The sequence below is a fragment of the Gopherus flavomarginatus genome, chromosome 1 (genome assembly GCF_025201925.1).
Source record: "Gopherus flavomarginatus isolate rGopFla2 chromosome 1, rGopFla2.mat.asm, whole genome shotgun sequence".
NCBI classification, from domain to species: domain Eukaryota; kingdom Metazoa; phylum Chordata; order Testudines; family Testudinidae; genus Gopherus; species Gopherus flavomarginatus.
In genome coordinates, this window is record NC_066617.1 from 159,271,187 (window position 1) to 159,298,458 (window position 27,272).

The 27,272-nt window shown below is 48.1% G+C and overlaps 1 protein-coding gene and 1 long non-coding RNA gene across 32 annotated transcripts in view; one reads left to right on the forward strand and one right to left on the reverse strand.

The window, feature by feature from the left end:
* LOC127055663 (uncharacterized) overlaps positions 1-17,054 on the reverse strand; it is a 28,848-nt gene extending 11,794 nt beyond the window's left edge. For 2 of the 3 annotated variants that reach the window (XR_007775520.1, XR_007775522.1), the window contains exons 1-2: positions 16,831-17,054; positions 7,409-7,479 (exon numbers count right to left, since the gene is read on the reverse strand). This is a non-coding gene — a long non-coding RNA (uncharacterized LOC127055663). Of the gene's footprint in view, positions 1-3,446; positions 3,576-5,015; positions 5,079-7,408; positions 7,480-16,830 lie in introns of all 3 variants that reach the window. The other variant, XR_007775521.1, reaches the window with a different exon arrangement.
* CD58 (CD58 molecule) overlaps positions 1-27,272 on the forward strand; it is a 69,094-nt gene that overhangs the window by 26,249 nt on the left and 15,573 nt on the right. For 3 of the 29 annotated variants that reach the window (XM_050959458.1, XM_050959698.1, XM_050959615.1), the window contains 12 exons: positions 299-544; positions 1,970-2,071; positions 3,388-3,429; positions 5,934-6,005; positions 7,415-7,465; positions 10,335-10,412; positions 18,971-19,042; positions 20,535-20,570; positions 22,133-22,204; positions 23,676-23,711; positions 25,254-25,325; positions 26,797-26,885. In XM_050959458.1, coding sequence (XP_050815415.1) covers positions 299-544; positions 1,970-2,071; positions 3,388-3,429; positions 5,934-6,005; positions 7,415-7,465; positions 10,335-10,412; positions 18,971-19,042; positions 20,535-20,570; positions 22,133-22,204; positions 23,676-23,711; positions 25,254-25,325; positions 26,797-26,870 — 953 coding nt within the window. In that variant the 3' untranslated portion in view covers positions 26,871-26,885. Of the gene's footprint in view, positions 1-298; positions 545-1,969; positions 2,072-3,387; positions 3,430-5,933; positions 6,006-7,414; positions 7,466-10,334; positions 10,413-18,970; positions 19,043-20,534; positions 20,571-22,132; positions 22,205-23,675; positions 23,712-25,253; positions 25,326-26,796; positions 26,886-27,272 lie in introns of those variants that run through there. The other 26 variants (XR_007775149.1, XM_050959509.1, XM_050959486.1 and 23 more) reach the window with 18 other exon arrangements.

The window sequence follows — 27,272 nt, forward strand, 5'->3', positions numbered from 1 at the left end:
TTGTAGGATTGGTCCTATTGTAAAGTAAAAAATAGCGACATCTGCACTTGAATCTGCTACCTTGAAAGCTGATGTCCTGTTAAAAGAGCTAGGCCCCCGATATAGTCTAAACACTTAAGTTTATTGTGTGTGTTTCCGAACTGTAAGTATTGTTACTGCTGCTTGGCGATTGAACCAAATATCCCCTCTGCAACTGGACTATGTTTTAAACTTTACACCCACAAACAGCTAGAAAAAGTGCTCTTGAAATGCAAAACAATGTGAAGTCAAACTAATGTAGATTTTTTTTTTCACCCAGCTCCTCCTCCACCATCAGTATTAAATTGCAGCGTTACTGATGGTCAGATTAGAATATCATGTGCAATACAGTTCTCAAAGGATGTGCGCTACAGTTGGTATCGGAATGACAGAAAAATTGACGGTAATAGTTCTGTTCTCGAACTTGAAGAAAATGCAGACCCTTCAGGGGAAGTTTTGTGCGTCAGAGAAGTCTCCAAAACAAAAATCAACGACTCAATCTCTCTGAGTGCATGCTTCCGAAAGAGTAAGTATGTGGGTAAAAAGGTGTATGTAACAGTGAGAGGGGACCAGGGACTGAGCTGGGAAATGAGATGTTCATTCGGACTGCAGGGTTCCTTTTGATGTCTCGGAAATTATGCATAGAGTATAAAAGGGAACAAAATGCAAAAGTCACTATAGCAGTCTGTATGGTGTTAAAAGTGACTTTAGAGCTGGTGAAAGGTGCTAGATTGGTAGTTAGCCCATTGCACAGAACATATAATGCAGGGATAGCAGTAGTGTAAGCTGTCAGCTGCTACTGGGAATGAACTACTAAGGGAGAAACGTGAGTTCAGTCTCTGTGGACAGAGTAAACCTTGGCCTCTCTGCTGAACCTGCCAATAAGGGGGTTTATTAATGTCGATTATGATGGTGGTCTTGTGTTGTGGAACCTGTCCTGTAAGAACTGGACAGAGTCTATCGAATCATTTCACATAACCTGCCAAGCAGTCATGAGAGGCTAATGATTTCAGTCACTACTGACCTGGTCTGGATTTGCACTGTTGTTTTAGAAAATTGGGGATGGAAATATTTTCTCTCATCGCCGCATTGGCAGATTCGTGTTTTAATTAACTTGTGAAACTCAGGGCCACAGAGTGTCACATGGGGTTTATCTACACTACAGAGGCACAGGTATGGTGCTGCAACTATGCTGTTGTAATGCAGACACATGCTGCAGCAATGGAAGGGGTTGTCCCATTGCTGTAGTAAACCCATCCCCTCCAGAGGTGGTTGCTCGGTCAATGGGATAATTCTTCGATTGGCCTAGTGGTGCCTACACCAGGGCTAAGGTCAACTTAACTACGTCTCTCGGGAGTTGACTAGGCCTGAGGCCAGGATTAAACATTTATAGGAATAAAAAGAATATCTACAGTTATATTGGATAGAATGAAACATGTATATAGAACACAAACACTCCTGCTTTAGGGGCATACGCCAATTTCTAACTGACAGGAGTTCGGAAGAAACTTCCTTTATGGGCAGGTTATTCCATGGCTGTCCAGCATGATGATTTTTGCCCCTTCCGGTGAAGCATCAGGAACAAGCCATTGGTAAGACAGCAGGCTGGACAGTGTACTGTGATCTGGCATGGCAATTCCTACATTAAAAAATAGAAACTTTTGTTAACTTTTTAAAGGTAGGAAGCCTTTAAAATAGCTTGAGCATAATGTAACATACCATCATTGGGCCAAAGTCATCCCTGATGTAATTCCACTGGAGCTAGTGAGGGTCACACCAGAGACTGAATTTGGCCCAATACTGTTTTCAAATTATTCCTTTTTAAAAAAGTTTTACAATTGTATGTGCCTTTTAAACACACTTTCTCTATAGACTTTTGACTCAAATGAGGTTGTTTACAGCACACTGAAATGTTTTTTATTAGCTAATTATTCATTTTATTTTCTTTAAGGTGATGAAAGTATTTCAAGAGGTAGAGATGGTTTAATAGCAGTTTTTGTTATTTTTCCTCTCATTCTGTTCATGGGCGCACTCTTCTTTCTGTGGAAAAGAGGTATGTAACACTTTATTTGTTTGCATGTGCTGTATGATTTTGCTGCATTATAAGTTTCAGTAGGATGAACATAAGCTTTTGTGCATCAAAATGCATTTTAGTTATGTAATTAATAAGCCCAGCTTATTATATCTGTATCGGGCTGGAGGACTTGAGAACAAATTCACTTTAACTTTCTTAGGGCTAAATCCTGGGCTCTGTACGCATCCCACAACAGGCACATCCTGACAGTGTGTGTGTGAGTAGGTGCAGTTCTTCTGGAGCTGCTGCTTTACCAGAATCTGTGGCCGCTCTTTGTTCTGTCAGCATGCGTATCTAGGGAGTCAACCTGAAGATCCAGGTAGTTGTTATGCCTCTGACCGCCATTGTCCCTACAGGTGTTTTTGTGTGGAACCTGACGTGCGGGGGGTTGAACGCCCCCTTTTGTTAGAGGCTCCCTGAGTCCTGTACAGAGAGACTGTACTGGTTTTGCTGCCAGTTAAATATTACATGTCTGTGGCAGGAAGGGCAGGACTTGGCCATTAGTCACCGCGCCCCTCCCCCCACTTCTACTAATTACTTTTCAATTAATACTGTGGGCTGAACTGGCTTGGAAAAAAGATACCCATTCCCCGGCCACCCCTCAGAAGCAAGCACAGACATAGCGCCGATCCTAGAGGGGCTGTGTGTGTAGAGCGCTCATTGACTTCAGTGGGACTTCAGCATGCCGAGGAGCGCCAGAGCTGAGCTCATTGGTTGCAAAAGCAGCACAGAGCACTGTTCTCATTATGTCTGACAACGGCCTCAACAGGGGCACTCTCCATGCAACTTACTCCTAGGAGGAATCAAATGATCAGTGTGTGTTTGGAGCAGGAGCTCTAGGTATGGATCTGCAAATACAATATGTAGATATTTATTATTTATGGACTGTATGCTCTCTCTTGATCACTGCCCATTTTGGGTCCTTTCTCTTAACAGAAATGGAAGCCCCATGGAGATGTCTCTACGTTTACTAGCTCGACCCAGAATTAAGGCAGTTATCATCTGCTCTGCTGCTTCCAGTCAATTATATTTTATCTGGTGTGCACTTATTAAGACAGAATTTACCCTACTGTACATGTGTGTCTCATTTACAGCCTATTCTCTGTACACACACTCCTCCACCCAAAATTAGATTGTGAGCTCCTTGGTGCAGAGGCTACCCTGTTGTTCTGTGTCTGTATAACACCTAGCACAATGGGGTCCTGTTCCAGGACTAGGGCTCCTAGGCACTACGATAATGTCAAGAATAATAAGAAATGACACATCAGCTTTGTTTCTTTCTTTTCCCCTTTAAGGTTTGCTTTCCAGCATTCCCTGTCGGAGAGAAAAGCACTCAGGTAAACGTTACACTAACCTTATGGGCTCGTTATACACTGTGTGCAGTTCTTCATAATTGAGGGTTCACAACAATATTCTTGCTGGGAACAGAATGTGTTGATGTACTGTTGAGGGTTTCTTTATAGGCCCTTGGGCTCTTGTGTTCCTGTCATGAAGAGCATGGAGAGAGATTCCTGAGACATAGACTTATAGTTTGAGTACTTTTATTTTCCCTATTGAGCCCACCAAGGGGTTTCATCTTGGGAGGACAGGACATTGGCTGGCAGGAACTCTACTCTTTGGTTGATGCTTTTTAATGTGTGGTCTGTGGTTGATAAATGCCCTTCACAAACCCTGGCTGGATGATTCATCTGGCTCTTTGCTAGCTCAGCTCGCCAGACAGGGAATTAATGTGCCTGCTGGGAATGAATGGTAGGAATGAATGTCACTGTTTTTGTTTGTATCGGGTTTCAAGTTGGGAGGGGGTCACTGGTGAGTGTGGGCCTAACTGACATGAAGGAAAGAGAGAGAATTGTTTGGGGTAGAACATGAGAGGGGGGTTAATTTGGGAATAGGTGTGGTATACAGGGTGCCTCATTGGACTTCTGAACTTTTTCCTGAGCTAAGAGAGTTCTTGTCTGCTCTGGCCCTGGAATTGCCCAGGCTGCTTTTGTATTTGAAAAGCAATGGGTTGGGATTATAATTGAATCTTGAAATATGAAAGCCATTCTAATGCTTCTAGGGTAGCTAGATGGATCTCCCTTATGCCACTCTGTGCGTGAGTAGGGCCATTGTCTGATGTATTGCATGGTTTGTACCTCACCACAGTCACAATTTGGTTATTCTTTGATTTTCCATTTGTGGAGGAGATACCCACACCTTCTGTGTGTTTTCTGAATGTGGTTGAGTGCTGTCCACTGCCTCTGGGGAAGGCAGAACCTCAGGACTTTGTTCATTAGATCTTCAATCAGGTCTTTTTTGAGATGTCACAAGCAGCTCGTGATTCAAGCCAGCAAGAACTAGTGGTTTTTTTCATTGGCTTGTAGTGTTGATGCATCAATCCAGAAGGGCTTCTTGGAGTTGAGTCAGGAGAGTGGCAGTGAATTGAGGTCTTGGTGTATCAGCAGTTCTGGAGTGGCCAGGGTCTTGTACTCCCAAACAACCGCAGTGTCTTGTGTGATGTTGGCTGCTGCAGTACCCACCATACTGAAAGCCACGGTATTGGCATTGATTTGAGAGAGCTGCTAACAAGACATATGTCTTAGGTGACTTTGCTGTCCACATTGGTGATGACTTTTGTGGGCTTTGCTGGAATCTCATGCTTGGCATGTCAATCATAAGCCTCTGTCATGAGATTTTGGCTCTGCATGTGGGGCTGGGCACTTTGGATCCTGTTTGGAGATCGAGGGTGAAAGGTAGTCCTTTGTTAGGATCAGACCATGACCATGTGCAGTTTGAGGTCAAGGCCAATCCATGTTCCCTTCATATCCATCAGAAGCTGATGGACCCTGCTAGGTTTCAGGTTTTTCTACAGGAGAATGCTCCATATCTAGTGGCTCACTCTAGCAATGTGCCCATAGGGTATTATGATCACTTTTGTCCTCACCCATTAGTACTGAGTTTCCAAAGCATCCTCTTTCTTTGCATCATCTGCTCAGATCGTCTTGACCTACACCAGAAAAAATATATGAAGCAAGTGTTATGGCATCAGGCACAGAAACTGCACACTGTTCCATTGCATCACTGAGAATGTCTGAGCTGCCATGGTGAGGCTGGAATGGAGACAGAGCTTTTTCTCAACCTTCGCATTTATCTGGAATAACTGTCCCAGGTGGTTGAAGCCTGGTGGTTCTCGGTTGCCTGCATTACAATGTTGTGAAGAATTTTCTAATTACTAAACAGTCAAGTTTGATTGGATTCAAACTGGGTGGGTTGCTTTCGAGGGGGCAAACGTGTGTCTGAAAGTCGCTGATGTTCTCAGCTCCACATCAGGGAAATGGAGACAGTTATGTCCTACCTCAGAGAGGTGTTGCAAGGATAAAGCCATATTTGTGAGGCACTCAACTGTTACAGTGATAAAGTACATAACTAAATGGACGCTCACGCCTCTTTCTGTGAACCATCATGGCAGTTTAGATCAGCTAGCACACATGAGTTAAAAATCTGTAGAGTTTAATTATCTGGGGAAGGAGGGGCTTGTTCTTAGTGAATGGCCCTCCACTTCCTCTGGTCTGACAGAGCCTAAGTTTGTTGGTGCAAGATCCATTTTTTTACTCTGCTTCTTGAGGTTGAGTTAAAGTGGGTTAGAGGTGGTTTGGTTTTGTTTTGTTTTTGGATCTTCTCTTTACTTCTGTATTAGTGTAGTATTTTACTGAATTATGAGTTTGCTCCTTGAGTCGTATAATTGGTTTCATTTTGTGAATAGAAAATTTAAATAATTATTGATCTGAGGTTTTTGACATTTTTATGCTGATGTGCTTTGGGATATTTTTTACACATGCAAGTTTGTACTTCATTTGTTTAGCTGTATATAAGCCTGAAGAACAACACCTTACAGATGATTACAGATTCCCGGAAGAAAGTGGCCAAAAAGAAGGTGAGAGTGCTGGAATATAATATATTTGTACTGGCCACACTGCTATCATTAATCGTCTGTTAGCATTTTTAGTACAAACCCTGTAGTCTAGGGATTTGTACATCATCTGTAAAAAACTGCTCCAGGCTGGAACCTGACATACAAAGGGCCTCATCTGCCTTGTGTCACAATTGACTTCATTGTGAGCAGGTTCAGTCCCAGTATCTCAGCTGAGGAGCAAATACAGTTTAAAAAAATTCATACAAATCTGTTTCACTGGAATTTTGAGTTATAAATCAGCCTACAGATCGATATTTAGATGTTGGAATTGCCAGGCTGGATCAGACCCAGTTTTGGTGCTGATCTTGTTCAGAATGCTGTCTCTGGCAGTGGCTGGTCCAGATGCTTCACAGGAAGAAAGCCCATAATGGATGATTGATTACAGAATACTTGCCCATGGGGGAAGTTACTTCCTGACCTCATAAATCAGAGGTTGTCTGATGCCCTGAAGCATAAGGGTTTATATCCCTTCTAATTTTTATCTTACCTAATGTAACTATAGATGGTCTCATTATTTATAGAAATATATTCATAGAAATACAAACTCTCCCTTTTGAAAATTCTAATAATTATTAGTATTAGATAAGAAAAATATCTACAGCTAAATTGGGTGACTTGACACGAAAGTACAGGACCACAGTGAGCTTTGTCCTTTCCTGAAATGTCTTATGCTATAATTGGACAGAATTAACTCTATTAATGTTTAAACCAGAGACCGGGTTTTCTCCTCCACATGAGAGATTCCAAGGCCCAGTAGCTTTCAACAAGATTTACTAGATTAATTTCCACTGAATGACTAGCATACACAGAGAGAGGCATCACAGAAAATACTGTAGGGAGAGTCCTTTCTCGGATCTATGCTTTCTCAGTTTCTCCTGACCTGAAACCTTTCCTGGCTCTTTCTTTTCTCCTTCTCACTTCCCAGTTCCCTACTTACATTCTCCTGTCCTTCATTTATTATTCACCCCAGCGCCTGTTCACCTCCTAACTCAGCACCTGAATTCTCCTTTCCTCCTCCCCCTCTCACAACATTTTCCAACTACCCTCTTTGGGCAGATTCCAGGCCCCCTCCCTCTGGCACTGGCTCTTCCCCCTCCAGGGCAGCATTCTGAGCTGCTGCATCACAGCTACTGCAGGTACTGGTGCCGGGGTCAGGGTTACTACATACATGGGGTTTGAGAGGCAGGCCTTCGGTTGTTTTGGTGGGCTCACCAAAGTTGATAGACCTGCGTTTTAAACCAGTGGAGATCATTCCCTGGTGTTCCAAACCAGAGAGTTTGCTCTGAAGAACCTGGCTATATCTTTAACACTGATAAAGCTTGCTAACCATTGTATCTTTTTATTTTTTTGTCCATGTTACATACCTGCAGATCCTGAATGTGAAAATTCACGTGATTTTGAACTTGCAGTTCATCAATCAGGTACTGAGGTTGTGCTATAGAGGAGTGAAAAACAAGGGCAGTGAGACTGTGCATCTGGAGACTTAAAGTATAAAGAATTCCATTAGGAGTGGGAGTCAGGAGACTTGCATTCTATTGTCAGCGCTGCCATTGACCTCCCGTGTGACCCTAAGCAAATCCTTCCCTTCTCCGTTCCCCAATTTCTCTGTCTTTAAGATGAGGATAACAATACTTACCCTTCTTTGTAAAGAGCACTTTGCATCCCTAGATCTCAAAGCCATGTAAGAGCAAAGTATTACCATTAAGACACTGTATGAGAAACTCTGACACATGAACAATTTTCCAGTGACACCCTCTGTAAACTCTGAGAAGAATGCACAGGGCTGCTTTCAAAACGGTTTCCACACAGATTATCCCAGCCAGGCCGTGCAGTCATGACAAAATTGCATACTCAGCATTGTCACGGTCACTGCAGACAGATCTAAACTAATCACCGTAGATGCCTGACCTTTGTCCATTGCTAGGAGGGAACCCTAAACAAAGAAGATGAGTCTCTATGCTGGACCCAGCGCAAAGTCCCAAGAGATTGAGGAAATCTGAGGATTTCTGATGGCTGTGAAGTTGCCTCACCATCACCATGGTTCCAAAATGCCACACTGGAGCTGGCTGAAAGTTGGGATTTCCAGTTCATGAGAAATCTCAGCATTTTGAAGTTTCTCATGAATCAGGAATTTTGGTATGATTTCAGTTCAGATACAAAATGAAAGTAGCTCCCTGGGATGGCAGCTGCAGAGTGAAATTGACATTCTTCATAGCAGTTGTGAAACTGACAAGTATGTCAGTTTCCATTAGCAGCTCCTAGGGCTCTCGGGGCATATCTACATAGAACAAAGAGACCTGCGGCAGGGCAGCGGTTGGCCCAGGTCACCTGACTCAGACTTGGGCTGCAGAGCTAAAAAATTGCTGTGTAGATGTTCTGGCTTAGGCTAGAGCCTGAGCTGTCAGACCCTCCCCCCTCACAGAGTGCCATAGCTCAGGCTCCAGCCTGAGCCTGAACGTCTATACAGCTGTTTCAGCCCCAAGCCTGAGCCCTGCAAGCCTTAGTCAGCTGACCTGGTCCAGTCGTGGGTGTTTTATCCATGTGTAGACATACCCTAAGGGTTTGATGCTCTGGAGCAGCTGGCCCAAGATTCTGGAAGCTCTGGGCAGTCTGTATCCTGGAGCCACAGCCCCTGGGTGGCTGTCAGAGGACCCCCAGGCTCCCTGCTGCATGACAGGGAGCTTGGAAGCCCTGAGAGCCCACAGGTTTTTCAGGCACCTTTCTGCAGAGCTAGGAACCGAGCCCCAGTTAGTTGACTCTCCCAGGGTTTTCAGGCTTCTGGCTCTATATGAGGGAGGCTGGAAACTCTGGGGTTGTGGGGCTACCCCAGGGCCATGGACCCCAGAAGCCTGGAGTCCCCTGTCCTGGGGCAGACGGCCATAAAGGAACTGACATAACCAAGACAGTCTGTCCATTCTGACTGCGTTCTGGGGCTGCTCTATGTGCCACAGCATGCCCAAAATTGCCCCTCCCCTAAAGCATCCATCCCACCACTTCGTTCCCTATGCTGGGGCCTGAGAGAACATCATTGAAGGATGGCCTAAAGGGGTTTGGGCTCTGGGGTTGGGCCAAGGATGAGGGGTTTGGGGTGAGGACTCTAGGGTGGGGCTGCAGGAGAGTGTCTTCTCCCCTCCAGCCCCCCACAGCAGCTCTGGGGTTGGGGCCAGGAGAGAGGCTTCTCCAACTGCTGCAGCAGCTCAGTGGCTGGGGCTGAGGGAGAAGTGTCTCTCCCTGTCACTGCTCTGAGGCTGTGGGGGAGAGGCGTATTTCCTCCCCACGCCGCAGCTTCAAGGATGGGGGAGGTAAGTGCGCGGTCCTTGGTGGCATTCTGCACAGCCTCTCAAGCACCTTAGCGGGAACTTAGCTGGAAACTCTGGGGTTGTGGGACTACTCCGGGGCCGTGGACCCTAGAAGCCTGGAGTCTCCTGTCTTGGGGCAGATGGCATAGTGGAACTGACATAACTGAGAGAGCCTGTCAAACATGGCTGCATCCCCGGACTGCCCTGTGTGCCACGGTTCTGCTCCAAATCGCCCCTCCCCCAAGGCATCCATCCCACCACCTCAGCCCCTTTGCTGGGGCCTGAGAGAACATTATTGAAGGAGGGCCTAAAGGCGGTGATCTGAAGTGCCTAGGCCGGGACAATTCTCCTTCCAGTGAGAACTAGGGGTGTAGGGCTCCTTTACACTGGTCTAGCCCTGCTAAAGAGAGGCTGGTGCGAGTATCAGGATCTCACCCAGTGCCCCTGTCATGTAAAATGAGAGGGTTTGATTAGGAATCTTTAAAACATGGAACCCAAAATGCCATTGTTAGCTGCTCTGTAGAATAGAACTACACTTTAAAAGATCCTTGGGCACTTCTGGTAAGAACAGGGGTTTGCTCAGGTACACTAGGACAGAATTTCCCCTGCTTCCACAACTTGTGCAATATGTTGTGTGCTAGCTAGTTGCCACTCTCCACCGCAGAGGTGGCTACATTTCAGTATATGTGTAGTTTGTGAAGTGCTTTGGGATCATTCAGGCATGACAAATCTAAGGTTTAAATGTAAGTATAAAATAGTAACGGCTCCCATTGTCCGAATTATTTCATATAAACTGCAGGAAATGGCCGACTGCAGCGGAGATGATCAAGGGCATTTGCTGGGAACTGAAAAGTAGGAGAGATTGGTGGGTTCACTAATCCCAACTAGTAACCAGTTCCCAGCAGGTGACCGGAGTAGAATTCATAGTTGCTATTGAAACTGTTAGTGTTCTATACTTCTGAAGTTTATATCATTGTCGTTCCCCTTTCAGATGAAGCAACGAAGTTGGTGCAGATAGAAGGTGTGCCAGTGATCCTCCACTGCGTTAATGAAAGCCAAACTGAGAAAGGTGTGTGTGGCTGTCAAATTCTGGCCACAATTGAGGCACAGAAGTGATGGAATGAACAGCCAGAGAGAGAAGCCCAGGGTTGTAAAGATAGAAACAGGGTCCTTGTGAAGGGATGGGAGGGGATGAAACTATCACTGTTTCGAAGCGGAGTGGGAGGGAGGGTTTGGGCTAGATACACAAAGGGGCTTAGATGCCTGTAACTAGTGTTTACCCAGCTAAGTTCTAGTTTTCGGTGTCACTAGCTCTGAGCATGTCAAGCTCCACTCAGAACGGGTGTTAGGAGGAAGTGGCAGTGTCCTTCCTGATAACCTTTAGCCCAGTGCTTAGGGTACTCACCCAGAACGTAGGAGACTTTGGGTCAGTGCCCGCCTCTGTCTGCCACCTATAGGGCACCTAAGCCATCTGATACTAGAAGAGGGGTGGTTCTTCTAGTGCTTGCTCATATCCATTCCAATTAGGTGTGCATGCACTGTGTGCACAGCCGTTGGAAAGTTTTTCCCCTAGCAGCATCCGTTGGGTCGGCTGTGGAGCCTCCTGGAGTGGCGTCTCCATGGCACTCAATATATGACCAAGCCGACCTGGTGCCTCCTCATTTCCTTCTTACCGCCTGTGACAGTCGTTGGAACTGTGGTGTCTTGCTCTGCAAGTTCTTCACGTTTCCCTAGTGTTGTAGATAGTTGTTGTTTGCTTTTGTTGGTAGTTCTTTGTTTTTGTTGTAGTAGTTAGTGGTAGTTGGGTTGGGGGGGTTTACCTTCCCAAAGGCTGTTTTCTTTGGGGATCTCATGCCCAAGTCACCAGGATTCAAGTCCTGCACATCCTGCTCTATGTCCATACCAACGGTCAACCGCCATGACTCTTGTCTAAAGTGTCTGGGGGAGGCTCACCAAGCCAAGAAGTGGAGGATCTGCAAGGATTTCGTCCTTGGACTAAAATGGAGTGGGACTTTCACCTGAAGCAGCTCCTTACGGAGGCGGCTCTTAGTCCCCAGCCTCCTCCGGTGCGGCAGGACCCGGCACCAAGCTTTTCGATGCGCAGTGCCCCGGTGGTGGAGGCAGCACCTCGGATGGACTCTGGGCGAGACCCGTGGCACCTCCGCTCCCCGGCATCAAAGCCAGCGACATCAACCCTTCACAGAGACCCTCCCCCCTGGAACCAGTCACCAGGGTACGGCTCCAGGGGTGAAGGTCGTGGACTCAGCACCGTTGACTTCGGCCCCGCTGGGGGATCCATTGAGTCAGGTGCCACTTGACTCCCCAACCCACAGTGTTGTGGAAATCCAGCTGCCTTCCACCCTGGAAACCTCTGTGGCTGTAAGGGACCTCATTGCCATGATGGCACTGGGTCTCCTCTGCTCCACGCCAAGTCTCCAGTGCCTCAGCAGATGGCACCATCTCGAGGCAAACTGGTGTTGATCTGACTGTCACATTGCAGACTCTGTTGGCCAAGCCTCGACACTGCTTGGAGTCTCGGCACCGCTCCCCATCGCGGCGCCAGTTGTACTCATGGTGCCGGTTCCCGATAGCAGTGCCGCTCCACCTATTGGTCGATGTCACGGAGCAGATCCTGGACCCAGCACCAATCCCGGCACTGTTCACTGTCCTGGTGCAGCTCCAGGCCAGGGTACGGCTCCAGCCTTGTGGGACTGCTCTCCTTCTCTTTGATGCTGCTCCCTGGTGCAGCTCTGCTCCACACAGCCCTGGCCCTCATGTTCAGGCTCTCGTTCCTCGAGTTCGGAGACAGGATCACAGATTTTGAACCATGGCCATCCTGATGTGAGGGCAGGATCGTGGCAGGCGCATAGACAGGGGCCCACCTAGTGACTGTTCTGGTCCCCGTGGGCGTACCACCAGGCTCAAGGTGCACAGTCTAGAGCTTCCTGGTTGACCACCTCTGAATCGCGATTTCCGGAAGCCTCAGCTATTCAGCCCATTCCTGGAGGTGTGGAGAAAATGTCAGGCCCTGTCCCTACCTTGGGGCCCCCTCTGACTCCAGTTCCTGAGCCTGCACCTGCAGTCAGCAACGTGGGGCATCAGGCTTCTATAGAGCAGGGGGTTCAGGATGACCTTCTCCCCCCCCTTGGCCTCTTCATCCTCCTCCCCTGATGAGTCTGTGGCGGGCACCTCTATCTCCAGGCCACCCCCGATAAATATCTGTGCCCATCCGGACCTCCTACTTCTGGAACAGCCTTCCAAGAGGATCAGTGGAAGCAAAAGACATATCTGGCTTCAAGACTAAGCTTGATAAGTTTATGGAGGGGGTGGTATAATGGGATAGCCTAATTTTGGCAATTAATTGGTCTTTGATTATTAGCGGTAAATATGCCCAATGGCCTGTGATGGGATGTTAGATGGGGTGGGATCTGAGTTACTACAGAGACTTCTTTTCTGGGTGTCTGGCTGATGAGTCTTGCCCACATGCTCAGAGTTTAGCTGGTTGCCATATTTGGGGTTGGGAAGGAATTTTCCTCCAGAAAAGATTGGCAGAGGCCCTGGGAGTTTTTCACCTTCCTCTGCAGCATGGGGCACAGGTCACTTGCTGATGGATTCTCTGCACCTTGAAATCTTTAAACCACAATTTGAGGACTTCAATAGCTCAGACATAAGTTAGGGGGTTGATACAGGAGTGGGTGGGTGAGATTCTGTGGCCTGCGTTGTGTAGGAGGTCAGACTAGATGATCCTAATGGTCTCTTCCGACCTTAAAGTCTGTGATTCTATGATTCCTTTGCCGAGTGGCCTGCAATATGAATCTACAGGATGAGGAGGTCGTGATATCTGAGGACCCAGTGGTTGACATTTTTATCCCGGTAGGTTTGTCGAGGGTGGCCTTGCCCATCATCAAGACCATCCAGACCAATTCCAAAACCATTTGGCAAACCCTGGCATCCATTCTCCCTACGGCCAAGGGGGTTCAGCATAAATAGTTTGTCCCCTTGAAGGGGTACGGCTATCTGTTCACGCACCTGCAGCCCTGCTCGCTGGTGGTTGCAGCCATAAATGAAAAAGAGAGGCAAAGACAGCTGACCCCAGCTCCCAAGTTGAAGGATGCCAAGTGGCTGGACTTGTTTGGCCACAAGGTGTACTCCATGGGTGGGCTCCAGATCAGGATTGCCAATCGACAGGCTCTCCTGAGCCTCTAAGACTTTAACTCCTGAAACTCCATGCTGAAGTTCAAGGAGCTTGTGCCTCCTGAGTCCAGGGAGGAATTTGGGGCCCTTGTTGATGAGGGCAAGATAGTGGCACGGGTCTCTTTGCAGACCTCACTGGACGCTGCAGACTCAGTCACGCGCACCTTGTCCTCAGGGGTTGCTATGAGGCGCATCTCCTGGCTACAAGCCTCTGGCCTGCCTCCTGAGGTGCAGCAGACACTGCAGGACCTGCCCTTTGACAGGGAGGGCCTGTTCACGGAGCAGACCGACTCTCGGCTGCACAGCCTTAAGGACTCAAGGGCAACGATGAAGTCCCTGGGTATGCACACCCCAGCAACCCAGCGGAAGCACTTCAAGCCGCAGCAGCGCACCTACCCTCCTCGGCCGAGGCAGGACTTTTGCAGGTGGTGGGGGCGGAATGGCAGGAGGAAGCCCTCCAACCCCACATCTGGGCCAGGCCAGGGCCCAACCAAACCATCAGGGGGTTCCAAGCAGGCCTTTTGAAGGGACGCCCAAGAACAGCATACCAGACTTACCCCTGGATCCTTCCCTGCCCTTTTTGAATCATTTATCCCACTTCCACTGTGCATGGTCCCAAATAACCTCAGACCGCTGGGTCCTCTGCACGGTGGAAGCGGGATACTCTCTCCAGTTCTGCTCCTACCCGCCCTCCCACCCCCATTCCCTGTCTCTCTTCAGGGAGCCTTCTCACGAGCAACTCCTTATTCAGGAGTTTCAGGCACTCTTCACCTTGAGAGCGGTAGAGGAGTTTCTGCAGGAACTAAGGGACAAGAGGTTCTACTTCCCATACTTCCTGATTCCCAAGGCCAACGGTTGCTTACAGCCCATTCTGGACCTGTGCGGGTTCAACAAGTTCATGGTAAAATTGAAGTTCTGCGAGTTCTCCCTGGGCACCATTATCCCTTCCCTGGATCCTGGAGACTGGTACGCCACCCTTGACATGAAAGATGTGTGTTTCCACATAGCGATTCATGTGGCGCCCAGGCACTTCCTGCACTTCATGGTCAACGACTAACTTTTTACCAGTTTATGGTCCTTCCATTCAGCCTTTCCATAGCCCCACGAGTGTTCACCAAGTGTATGTCAGTCATGGCTGCCTTTCTCCATCGACGGCAGGTGCAGGTGTATCCCTACCTTGACAGCTGGTTGCTTCGGGCTGCACCAGAGAGCAGGTGCAGTCCCTCTTCCACTCGGTCAGGTTTACCGTTGAATGGCTGGGTCTCCTCAACGTGCCAAAGTCTACCCTGGAACCAATCCAGAGGATCAGATTCATCGTGGTGGTGCTGGACTCTGTTCAGGCAGGGGCCCTCCTACTGGACTCCCGTTTCCAGGCCATTATGGGCATCATTTGAGGCCTTCAGTGAGTCCCGACCTTGACAGCAAGGAGATGCCTGAGCCTCCTTGGCCACATGGCTTCATGTACATATGTGACCCAGCATGCCAGGCTCTGGCTCTGGTTGCTAAAAGCTTGGCTTGCCTCCGTCTACTGCCTGGGGCACGACAGCCTGAATTCGGCCATCACTGTCCTGAAGTGGGTCATCGCCTCCCTCTGCTGGTGGCTCAACCCCCAAGTGGTGTGCGAGGGAGTCCCCTTCCTGAACCCCCAGCCTTTCTTGTCTCTGGTCACAGATTCGTCGGCTATGGGATGGGGGGCTCATCTGGAGAACCTTCAGACTCACAGCCTGTGGTCGTGGGTCGAGCTCTCCTTCCATATGAACATCAGGGAGTTAATGGTGGTGTGCCTTGCTGGCCAAGCCTTCCAGGAGCACCTGCAGGGTCATTGGGTGGTGGCTTTCATGGTCAACACCATGGCCATTTTCTACATCAACAAGCAAGGGGGACACGTTCCTCCCCTCTCTGCCAGGAAGCCATTCGGCTGTGGGAATTCTGCATAGCCCACTCCATTCACCTGGTTGTGTTCTTTCTTCCCAGGATCCAGAACATGCTGACGGACCACCTCAGCAGGTCCTTCAACTTGCATGAGTGGTCTCTCTGAATAGATGTCGTCCACCCGATCTTCCAAAGGTGGGAGTTTCCCCAGGTGGACCTGTTTTCCACCTGCAGCAACAAGAAGTGTCCCACATTCTGCTCCTTCCAGGGTCACTGCCCGGGCTCCCGCACGGACGCTTTTCTGCTTCCTCGGATGGGTTGCCTACTCTGTGCCTTTCCTCCGTTCCCCCTTGTGCACAAGGTCCTGCTCAAGATCCACAGAGATGGGGCGAGGGTGATTCTAGTGGCTCCAGCGTGGCCTCATCAGAGTTGGTACACCACGCTGTTAGAGCTGTCGGTGGAGGTTCCAGTCCCTTGCCTCTTCTTTCCAACCTGCTTACTCAGGATCACGGTTGCCTCTGTCATCCCAACCTGCGGTCTCTCCATCTCACGGCATGGATGCTGCATGGCTGAACCCTATGGAGCTTTATGTTTGGACGCCGTAAGGCAGGTCCTGCTGGGCAGCAGGAAGTCCTCTACTAGAGCCACATATCTGGCGAAGTGGAAACACTTTTCGTGTTGGTGTGACCATCGCTGCACACGCACCCTCCAGGCGTTAGTGCCTCTCATTCTGGAGTATCTCCTGCACCTGAAACAGCAAGGCCTGGCGGTGTTCTCCATGAGGGTTCACCTCGCTACCATCTTGGCCTTCCACCCGGGCGTGTCTGTCAGCCCATCCCCAGCACAAAGAGGAGCTGTTCTAGGTGCTGGCTGTGCTCCAAGCCATGTGAGATGTGCGGTAGGTACCAAGTTAAACGGAATGTTGCGCACAGCTTAAAGGGAAGATGAGTTACCATACAGTCTACTCCAGCCAGGCTTCACAGTTGAGACAAAACCTTATAGTCAACAGCATCAAAGCTATAGCATAGACACTTGAGCTTTGTCTATTGCTGGGAGGAGACCCAAACCAGATCCTGAACAAAGCCACGAGAGGATTCCAGATGGCGCCGAAGTTGCCTTGCTGTCACCATTAGCACAACCTTGCCCCACCTTAGGTCAGGATGACAATTAGCAACACTATCGACATCAAATGAGAAGTTTTTTTTTTTTTTTTTTTTTAGCACGTTTTTGTTTGAGGGAATCTAGCACCCTACACTCAGGTTTGGAGGCACCAACAATGCATCCAGTACCTCCCCCATTGATTTCACTATCCATGAGGTGTACAGGGTACAGTTAGCAGGCAGCAGCCCAGCACCTGTCATGAGCTCAGGCTGTCTGAAATGCCAAGAGATGATGCGGTGTGTCTCTCTGCCGGACATCACCTGCCCCCACAGATGCACTGGCAGCTGAATCTGAGCAGTCACGTCAGCACAAAACTGTTCTCTGCTTTAAAGCAACCAAGGATCTTTCAGCCTACTGTGCTCCCCGGCTGCTTGATAGCTCCTTTAACTTCCTCCCTCAGCTGTGGGCTCTTGCTGAAGAGTTGAAGATACAGGGAGGGGAATAGGAACTGCTGAGCAGCGATAAAGCCTGCTGTGCCCTAGCCAGAATGCTTAGTGCGGAGGAGGGGAAAACTGCTTGGTTTGTGCTGCCAGGCATAGCTATCACCTTTGTCTTTAGAGAAAAAGAAGTTATTCTCTGTGGTGGTGGTCAGATCCAGAGTAGTGTGGAAGGTAATGGGCTTGATTCTTCACTGTCTTGCACCTTAGAGTAATTGTTTGCATCGGTGCAAAGTGCCTGTAAAACTATCAGTCAGAACAAATAGTACTTTACACCCACTGTGCACAGGTGTAAGTGGTAGCACAAGGTGCAGAGAATCAGGTCCTAGCATAGAGTGGCTGCTTAGGCTTTCTAGAGGCAGTAGATCATAGATTGCAAAATTAATAATATAATTTATTCTTATGTCAGGTTATTACAAACTTCCCGGTACCTTTACTGAATATTAAGAGATATGTACAATTATTTTTATACACATCATTCTTGGAGAATATGAGAACTTTCATGTTTGGTTGTTACTTATTTAATTATGTGAAATGTTCACGCTAAGGAGATTCTTAGGAAATCTGCTTTCTGTGAATTAGTAACAGGATCCCAGAGTGTCAAGGGAAAATAACATGGTGTTTATTACCTCAAACGTGTTTACTCAGGCTTTGAAATGTCGCTTATAACTTTTATTTTGTTTTAACATGCTATACTTTTTATACTATATTTTTGAAATATGTATATAAGTGTTTCGTGCTTTGTACAGAATATTTGATAGAAATCTTTAATTTCAAGGTGTAAATGTACTATTAATGGTAGATGTTAAATTTAAGGACCTTTTGGTGTAAAAGGCAAACCACGCTAACAAGATTGTCTTATCAAAGACCAAGGCACCTCCCTCTGGTATGAGCTACAGGTCTGGCATAGAGATAAGACTATCTCAGGCGAACAAACTTTGTAGGATATTTATTTTAGAAAGAGTCCTGCCTTGAAAAAGTAAGGACGCTGTATTCAGAATACTTCAGAGAAGTAATGTTCTGGGATGTGCTACCAAGAGCCAAAAACTACATAATAAAGTGGACTTTTCTTAAACCACCCCTCTTTGCAAGGTAAAAGCCTGGGTTTTAAACTCTCACATAAATAAGAAGCGATTTGGGTATAAAATAGTGATATTGGGGAACTAAATAGTATCTGGCAGTGCTTAAGCAACTCCTTACGGAAGTCAGAAAGACAAGAGTCATCTCTTCAAGAATTGTTAAGAAGAGACAGTATTTTATTGGGCGACTGTTTAAATTTAAAGACTTTCTTTAATAACATTTACGATTATAAATTGTCACTTTGAGAGCCAAAAGAGCGCTATATATGACATAAGGGTGTTTGGACTCATCTGAAGCAGAATTTCAACTCCTGTTGAACTCTGGTGGCACTAAAGGCATATGTCAGAAAATGGACTAAATCAGAGAAAAAGGTAAAATTCTAAACTTTAAAAATATACTGAGAATTTCCTGCCACAAAGGCAGTTAGAATCTTGCTGTAACTGCTGCAGCTGATTGCATGTATTTCCTGGATGCCCTAGCTCAAAATTTCTTCTCTGTACCCCACTGTTGTACAACTAGCTGTATGCTGATGGACTGCTGCTCTCCACCGCAGAGGTGGCTGGATTTCAGCAACTCTGCACAGAGATAGTTTGTGAAGCTGGTCGGGGACTATCAGGCACAGAAGTTGTAAAATGTAAAAATATTCACAGCTCCTTTTAGCCAGATAATTTCATATGAACTGTCCAAAGAAGATCCAAGTGAATCAGTGCTGGTTGGGGGCATTTGTTGGGGACTGAAACCACCTGGGCGAAGCTGATGGGTTCAATAATTGCAGATGATAAATAATGAGCAGCAAATGACCTGGCAGAAATTATTTATTCCTGTTGAAATGTATCATGTTATGTACACCTGAAGATTATACAATTATCTCTCCCCCTTGCAGAGGAAAAGAAGAACTCAGAAGAGACTGTATCAACGAGCCAGGCTGATCTTTCCTCCAATCCAGAGAATCCAGGTGTGTGGCCATCACACTCTGCCAGAGTTAAGTGGGGGAAGTGAGGCACATATGCTGCATGGCAATGACTAGCTGCCGGCCAGGGAGGAAGACGTGCATGGCTGTGAAGGGCCAGTGGAGGGAAATGGTTGTGAAGTGTTGGGAGGGGATGAGGTGCCCATTGCACACACAGGAGAGTAGGACAGAGACACTATCAGAGGAGCTGGGGGAAGGAGGGAGGGTCTCTGGCTGGAGAGTCGCTTGTTGTTCACAGAGGAAATGAAGGGAGCATGAAGGTTGCTGCTGTAGCTGGAAGTGAGGCCTTTGGGTGTGGACTGGAGGTAGATTTCCTGCAAAAGCAGAATAAAGGCAATTCTTTGTGAGGCTCCTACAGACCAATTTTAGATCTTTCTTCTCCAGCCAGTCTCGACTTGCTCTCTGCTCTGGCGTAATGACTTGGTTACTTGCTGATGTGCTCCTCATCTGTGCACACAGGGCGCTTGTAGAGCGCTACTGCCCTGCTCATCAGCCTGTGCTTTACCGTTCCGTTTGTAATCATCAGCACGTCCATCCTCAAACACCATCCAAACATTACTGCATAAATCCTCTTTGTGCCCCTTTGAGAGTGGGTGTTATTTCCTACTTATATCTGGGGAAATGGAGGCACAGAGAGGTGAAATGGTTTGTCCAGAGCCACACAAGACCCGAGTCTCTTCTCGCATTGCTGTCAACCAGGAATCACCCTTATGGCATCAAGTAAGCTACAGGAGTGAAATGGGTAGAGAATCAGGCACAGAGTATCACAGAGAGAATAGAGCCCAGGAGTCCTTATTCCCAGTCTTGCGCTCAGAATACTAGCCTACCGTTCTGTATCTGTCATCTTCTGACAATACCGCACTTCCCAGACGCCATGTCAGACTAGATGTGTGATTGCTGCCCTGCAAATTTCAGGCAAAATGTTCAAATGAGAGTGACTAGAGCAGTGTCTTGTTAAACTTTCCTACACCTATGGCACCCGCAGCCAGGACATACTCCTCGGCCCAGATCCTGAAAGGTATTGAGGCACCTATTTCAGTGGCAGTTGGGAGCCTAAATTCCTTCCAGGACCTGGGTCTTGGTGCTCTCTTGAAGACTAAGGGAGGGGCGGGTGTCGTGCTGTTCACAGTGCAATAGTCACAAGGGTTTTGAACAGCTGGCTGGGGTACACAGCAAGCCCCTTGACCCCCGGCTGGGTGCTGCAGTAAGCAAGAAGTCCTGGGAAAAGTGGTGAGGATAAGAGGTGTGCAGCTACCTTTTGGAGTAGCAGTAAGGGGTGCATTTTAGCACATTGTGCTTCAGCTCTCCCATGACCCATCCTGCTCTGTACCAGGGAAATGCCAACTAGCCACTACCCTCTGTTACCCCAGGGCTCCTTGGGTAGGTTAGGAGAGAATTTTACCCCCTAAATGATGACCATGAATGATGTGAGCAATAATTGGTTCTAACTCCAACTCGTTTGCATCTTACTTTTCAGACTATGAAAATATCTCCAAGGAGAATCAGAAGCCAGGTATGGAAAAGAACAGGAACGTTTTAGACCCCTGTGTGACCATGTTTGGGGAAAGTACGTTAGATTGCTAGAGCTTGTCCCCAGCTTAAAGCTCCAAACATCCCTGAACATTCAAGACCATACATGTGACTTGTGCACATAGCTCCTCAGGTTATAGTACTCATGGCTGGCGTGGCTTTCAGTGGTTAATGCTGTCTGATGAGGAGTATCTCAAAGGTGCCAAATGGCCCTGATTGTTAGAACTGTAGATAGCAGATTAACATAGATATCCATATAAGGACTGGTATAGGTTGGCAAATCAGTGATTGTAGAAGAAGTGGTTAATGTGTCTAATTGTCCATGGCTTCTCAGGTTCCAGTTCCAGATTTAATCAGGGATGGAATACACTAAAAGTTGCACCTTTCAGTGCTTGAACATGTTGTGTTTCACTGTTGGGCTGGCTCAGGACATGGCTACACTCAAAACTGAAAAGCATTGTCACAGGAGTGCTCCAGTGGCAGCTCTCTGAAGTGCGAGTGTGGTCGTGGAGCCAGCGCTGGGAGAGAGCTCTCCCAGTGCTGCCAGTATTCCACCTCCCTGAGGGGATTAGCTTGCAGTGCTGGGAGCATGGCTCCCAGTGCTCGGACACTTTTTACACTGGTGCTTTGCAATGCTGTATCTTGCTGCGTCTGGGGGTATTTTTTCACACCCCTGAGCGAGAAAGTTGCAGCGCTGTAAAGCACCAGTGTAGCCATAGCCTCAGTTTGGTAACAGTATTGCTCTAGCCACAGATGACTCATGTCTCCTGATCCTGGGGGACGGGATGGGGACACAAATCTAAAGGTGAGGACATGTGACTGCCCCACGTGTCCATTGTGCAGCGACCTCCGCCCTCTCCTGCCCTGTGCCCAGCCCAAGCCCTGCACTCTCCCCACCACACCAGAGTTACCTGCAGGGGAGAGGGGAATCTGTCTTTCCACTGCATCTCTGCCTCCCTCACGACCCCGGCATGTTAAGCCATTCTCCTTGGCAGGCGAGCCTGGGTGGGGCTCAGGAGGGAGACGCTACTCACACCAGCAGAAGCTGGCTACTCTGGGTCACTGACTGTGCAGCACGGCTGCTCCCTGAGAGCCTCTCTGGGGTGGCAGCCTCCACTACTCCCTCTCCTCCCAGCCGCAGCTCAAAATTTCCCCTCCTTACTCCACTGTTGTACAGTTAGCTATATGCTGGTGGGTGTCTGCTCTCCACACCAGAGGTGGCTGCGTTTCAGCAGCTCTGCATAGAGATCCTTTGTGAACCTCTTCGGGGACTATCGGGCATGGAGGTTGTAAAATGTGAAAATAATCACAGCTCTTTTTAGCTAGATAATTTCATATGAACTGTCTAGAGAAGATCCAAGTGAATCAGTGCTGGTTGGGGGCATTTGTTGGGGACTGAAACCACCTGGGCGAAGCTGATGGGTTCAATAATTGCAGATGATAAATAATGAGCAGCAAATGACCTGGCAGAAATTATTTATTCCTGTTGAAATGTATCATGTTATGTACACCTGAAGATTATACAATTATCTCTCCCCCTTGTAGAGGAAAAGAAGAACTCAGAAGAGACTGTATCAACGAGCCAGGCTGATCTTTCCTCCAATCCAGAGAATCCAGGTGTGTGGCCATCACACTCTGCCAGAGTTAAGTGGGGGAAGTGAGGCACATGTGCTGCATGGCAATGACTAGCTGCTTGCCAGGGAGGAAGACGTGCATGGCTGTGAAGTGGCCAGTGGAGGGAAATGGTTGTGAAGTGTTGGGAGGGGATGAGGTGCCCATTGCACACACAGGAGAGTAGGACAGAGACACTATCACGGGAGTTGGGGGAAGGAGGGAGGGTCACTGGCTGGAGAGTCGCTTGTTGTTCACAGGGGAAATGAAAGGAGCATGAAGGTTGCTGCTGTAGCTAGAAGTGAGGCCTTTGGGTGTGGACTGGAGGTAGATTTCGTGCAAAAGCAGAATAAAGACAATTCTCTGTGAGGCTCCTACAGACCAATTTTAGATCTTTCTTCTCCAGCCAGTCTTGACTTGCTCTCTGCTCTGGCGTAATGACTTGGTTACTTGCTGATGTGCTCCTCATCTGTGCACACAGGGCGCTTGTAGAGCGCTACTGCCCTGCCCATCAGCCTGTGCTTTACCGTTCCGTTTGTAATCATCAGCACGTCCATCCTCAAACACTATCCAAACATTACTGCATAAATCCTCATTGTGCCCCGTTGAGAGTGGGTGTTATCTCCTACTTACACCTGGGGAAACGGAGGGACAGAGAGGTGAAATGGTCTATCCAAGCCACACAGAACCCGAGTCTCCACTCACATTACAGTCAATCAGGAATCACCCTTATGGCATCAAGTAAGCTACAAGAGTGAAATGAAAAGAGAATCAGGCACAGAGTATCACAGAGAGAATAGAACCTAGGAGTCCTTATTCCCAATCTTGTGCTCAGAATACTAGCCTACTCGTCTGTGTCTCAGTCATCTTCTGAAATACCACACTTCCCAGACACCATGTTGGACTAGATGTGTGATTGCTGCCCTGCAAATTTCAGACAAAATGTTCAAATGAGGGTGACTAGAGCAGTGTCTGGTTAAGCTTTCCTACACCTATGGCACCCCTAGCCAGGACAGACTCCTCGGCCCAGATCCTGAAAGTGGCAGTTGGGAGCCTAAATACCTTTCAGGAGCTGGACCCTGGTGCTGTCTTGAAGACTAAGCGGGGGCGCGGGTTGTGCTGTTCACAGTGCAAGAGTCACAAGGGTTATGAACAGCTGGCTGGGGTACACAAGAAGCCCCTCGGCCCCCGGCTGGGTGCTGCAGTAAGCAAGGAGCCCTGGGAATAGCGGTGAGGATCAGAGGTGCGCTGCTACCTTTTGGAGTATCAGTAAGGGGTGCATTTTAGCACATTGTGCTTCAGCTCTCCCATGACCCATCCTGCTCTGTACCAGGGAAATGCCAACTATCCACTACCCTCTGTTACCCCAGGGCTCCTTGGGTAGGTTAGGAAAGAATTTTACCCCCTAAATGATGACCATGAATGATGTGTGCAATAATTGGTGCTAACTCCAACTCGCTTGTGTCTTATTTTTCAGACAGTGAAAATATCTCAGACAGGAATCTGGAGATAGGTATGGAAAAGAACAGGAACATTTTAGACCCCTGTATGATCGTGCCTGGGGAAAGTACCTTTGGTTGCTAGAGCTTGTCCCCAGCTAAAAGCTCCAAACATCCCCGAATGTTGAAGACCATACATGTGACGTGTGCACATAGCTCCTCAGGTTATAGTACTCACTGTTGTTGTGGCTTTCAGTGGTTAATGCTGTCTGATGGAGGGGTTCTGAAAAGTGCCGAATGGCCGTAGATGTTGGCGCTGTAGATAGCAGATTAACACAGATATCCATATAAGAGCTGGGATTGGTTGGCAGGATTTGTGGTAGGAAATCAGTGGTTGTAGATGAAGTGGTTAATGTGTCTAATTATCCCCGGCTTCTCAGGTTCCAATTCCAGATTCAATCAGGGATGGAATTCACTAAAAGTTGCACTTTTCAGTACTTGAACATGTTGTGTTTCACTGTTGGGCTGGCTCAGGGTATGGCTACACTCGAAACTCCAATGCGCTGCTGTGGCAACACTTTAAAAGTGCGAGTGTGGTCGTGCCGGCAGCGCTGGGAGAGAGCTCTCCCAGTGCTGCAGGTAATCCACCTCCCCGAGGGGATTAGCTTCCAGTGCTCGGGCACTTTTTACACTGGCGCTTTGCAGAGCTGTAACTTGCTGTGCTCAGGGGGGTATTTTTTCACACCCTCAAGCAAGAAAGTTGCAGTGCTGTAAAATGCCAGTGTAGCCATAGCCTCAGTTTGATAGCAGTATTGCTCTAGCCATAGATGACTCATGTCTACTGATCCTGGGAGACGGGGTGAGGACACAAATCTGAAGGTGAGGACACGTGACTGCCCCACATATGTCCTTTGTGCAGTGACCTTCGCCCTCTCCTGCTCTGTGCCCAGCCCAGGGCCGCTGCACTCTCCCCACCCCACCAGAGTTACCTGCAGAGGAGAGGGGTCTCTGTCCTCCCACTGCGTCTCTGCCTCCCCCCTACCCAGCATGTTAAGCCATTCTCCTTGGCAGCCGGGCCTGGGTGAGGCTCAGGAGGGAGACGCTTCTCACACCAACTGAAGCTGGCCACTCTGGGTCACTGACTGTGCAGCACGGCTGCTCTCTGAGAGCCTCTCTGGGGTGGCAGCCTCCACTACTCCCTCTCCTCCCAGCCGCAGCTCAAAATTTCCCCTCCTTACTCCACTGTTGTACAGTTAGCTATATGCTGGTGGGTGTCTGCTCTCCACACCAGAGGTGGCTGCGTTTCAGCAGCTCTGCATAGAGATCCTTTGTGAACCTCTTCGGGGACTATCAGGCATGGAAGTTGTAAAATGTGAAAATATTCACAGCTCTTTTTAGCTAGATAATTTCATATGAACTGTCTAGAGAAGATCCAAGTGAATCAGTGCTGGTTGGGGGCATTTGTTGGGGACTGAAACCACCTGGGCGAAGCTGATGGGTTCAATAATTGCAGATGATAAATAATGAGCAGCAAATGACCTGGCAGAAATTATTTATTCCTGTTGAAATGTATCATGTACACCTGAAGATTATACAATTATCTCTCCCCCTTGTAGAGGAAAAGAAGAACTCAGAAGAGACTGTATCAACGAGCCAGGCTGATCTTTCCTCCAATCCAGAGAATCCAGGTGTGTGGCCATCACACTCTGCCAGAGTTAAGTGGGGGAAGTGAGGCACATGTGCTGCATGGCAGTGACTAGCTGCGTGCCAGGGAGGAAGACGTGCATGGCTGTGAAGTGGCCAGTGGAGGGAAATGGTTGTGAAGTGTTGGGAGGGGATGAGGTGCCCATTGCACGCACAGGAGAGTAGGACAGAGACACTATCACGGGAATTGGGGGAAGGAAGGAGGGTCTCTTTCTGGAGAGTCGCTTGTTGTTCACAGGGGAAATGAAAGGAGCATGAAGGTTGCTGCTGTAGCTGGAAGTGAGGCCTTTGGGTGTGGACTGGAGGTAGATTTCCTGCAAAAGCAGAATAAAGACAATTCTCTGTGAGACTCCTACAGACCAATTTTAGATCTTTCTTCTCCAGCCAGTCTCGACTTGCTCTCTGCTCTGGCGTAATGACTTGGTTACTTGCTGATGTGCTCCTCCTCTGTGCACACAGGGCGCTTGTAGAGCGCTACTGCCCTGCCCATCAGCCTGTGCTTTACCGTTCCGTTTGTAATCATCAGCACGTCCATCCTCAAACACTATCCAAACATTACTGCATAAATCCTCATTGTGCCCCTTTGAGAGTGGGTGTTATCTCCTACTTACACCTGGGGAAACGGAGGGACAGAGAGGTGAAATGGTCTATCCAAGCCACACAGAACCCGAATCTCCACTCACATTACAGTCAATCAGGAATCACCCTTATGGCATCAAGTAAGCTACAAGAGTGAAATGAAAAGAGAATCAGGCACAGAGTATCACAGAGAGAATAGAACCTAGGAGTCCTTATTCCCAATCTTGTGCTCAGAATACTAGCCTACTCTTATGTGTCTCAGTCATCTTCTGAAATACCACACTTCCCAGACACCATGTTGGACTAGATGTGTGATTGCTGCCCTGCAAATTTCAGGCAAAATGTTCAAATGAGGGTGACTAGAGCAGTGTCTGGTTAAGTTTTCCTACACCTATGGCACCCCTAGCCAGGACAGACTCCTCGGCCCAGATCCTGAAAGTGGCAGTTGGGAGCTTAAATACCTTTCAGGAGCTGGACCCTGGTGCTGTCTTGAAGACTAAGCGGGGGCGGGGGTTGTGCTGTTCACAGTGCAAGAGTCACAAGGGTTATGAACAGCTGGCTGGGGTACACAAGAAGCCCCTCGGCCCCCGGCTGGGTGCTGCAGTAAGCAAGGAGCCCTGGGAATAGCGGTGAGGATAAGAGGTGCGCTGCTACCTTTTGGAGTATCAGTAAGGGGTGCATTTTAGCACATTGTGCTTCAGCTCTCCCATGACTCATCCTGCTCTGTACCAGGGAAATGCCAACTAGCCACTACCCTCTGTTACCCCAGGGCTCCTTGGGTAGGTTAGGAAAGAATTTTACCCCCTAAATGATGACCATGAATGATGTGTGCAATAATTGGTGCTAACTCCAACTCGCTTGTGTCTTATTTTTCAGACAGTGAAAATATCTCAGACAGGAATCTGGAGATAGGTATGGAAAAAAACAGGAATGTTTTAGATCCTGTATGACCATGTCTAGGGAAAGTACATTAGATTGCTAGAGCTTGTCCCCAGCTAAAAGCTCCAAACATCCCTGAACGTTCAAGACCATACCTGTGATGTGTGCACATAGCTTCTCAAGTTATAGTACTCACGGCTGGCGTGGCTTTCAGTGGTTAATGCTGTCTAATGGGGGCGTGTGTCAAAGGTGCCGAGTGGTCATAAATGTTAGAGCTGTAGATAGCAGATTAACACCGATATCCATATAAGGATTGGGATTGGTTGACAGGATTTGTGATAGCAAATCGTGGTTGTAGATGAAGTGGTTAATGTGTCTAATTATCCTTGACTTCTCAGGTTCCAATTCCAGATTTAATCAGGGATGGAATTCACTAAAAGTTGCACTTTTCAGTGCTTGGACATGTTGTGTTT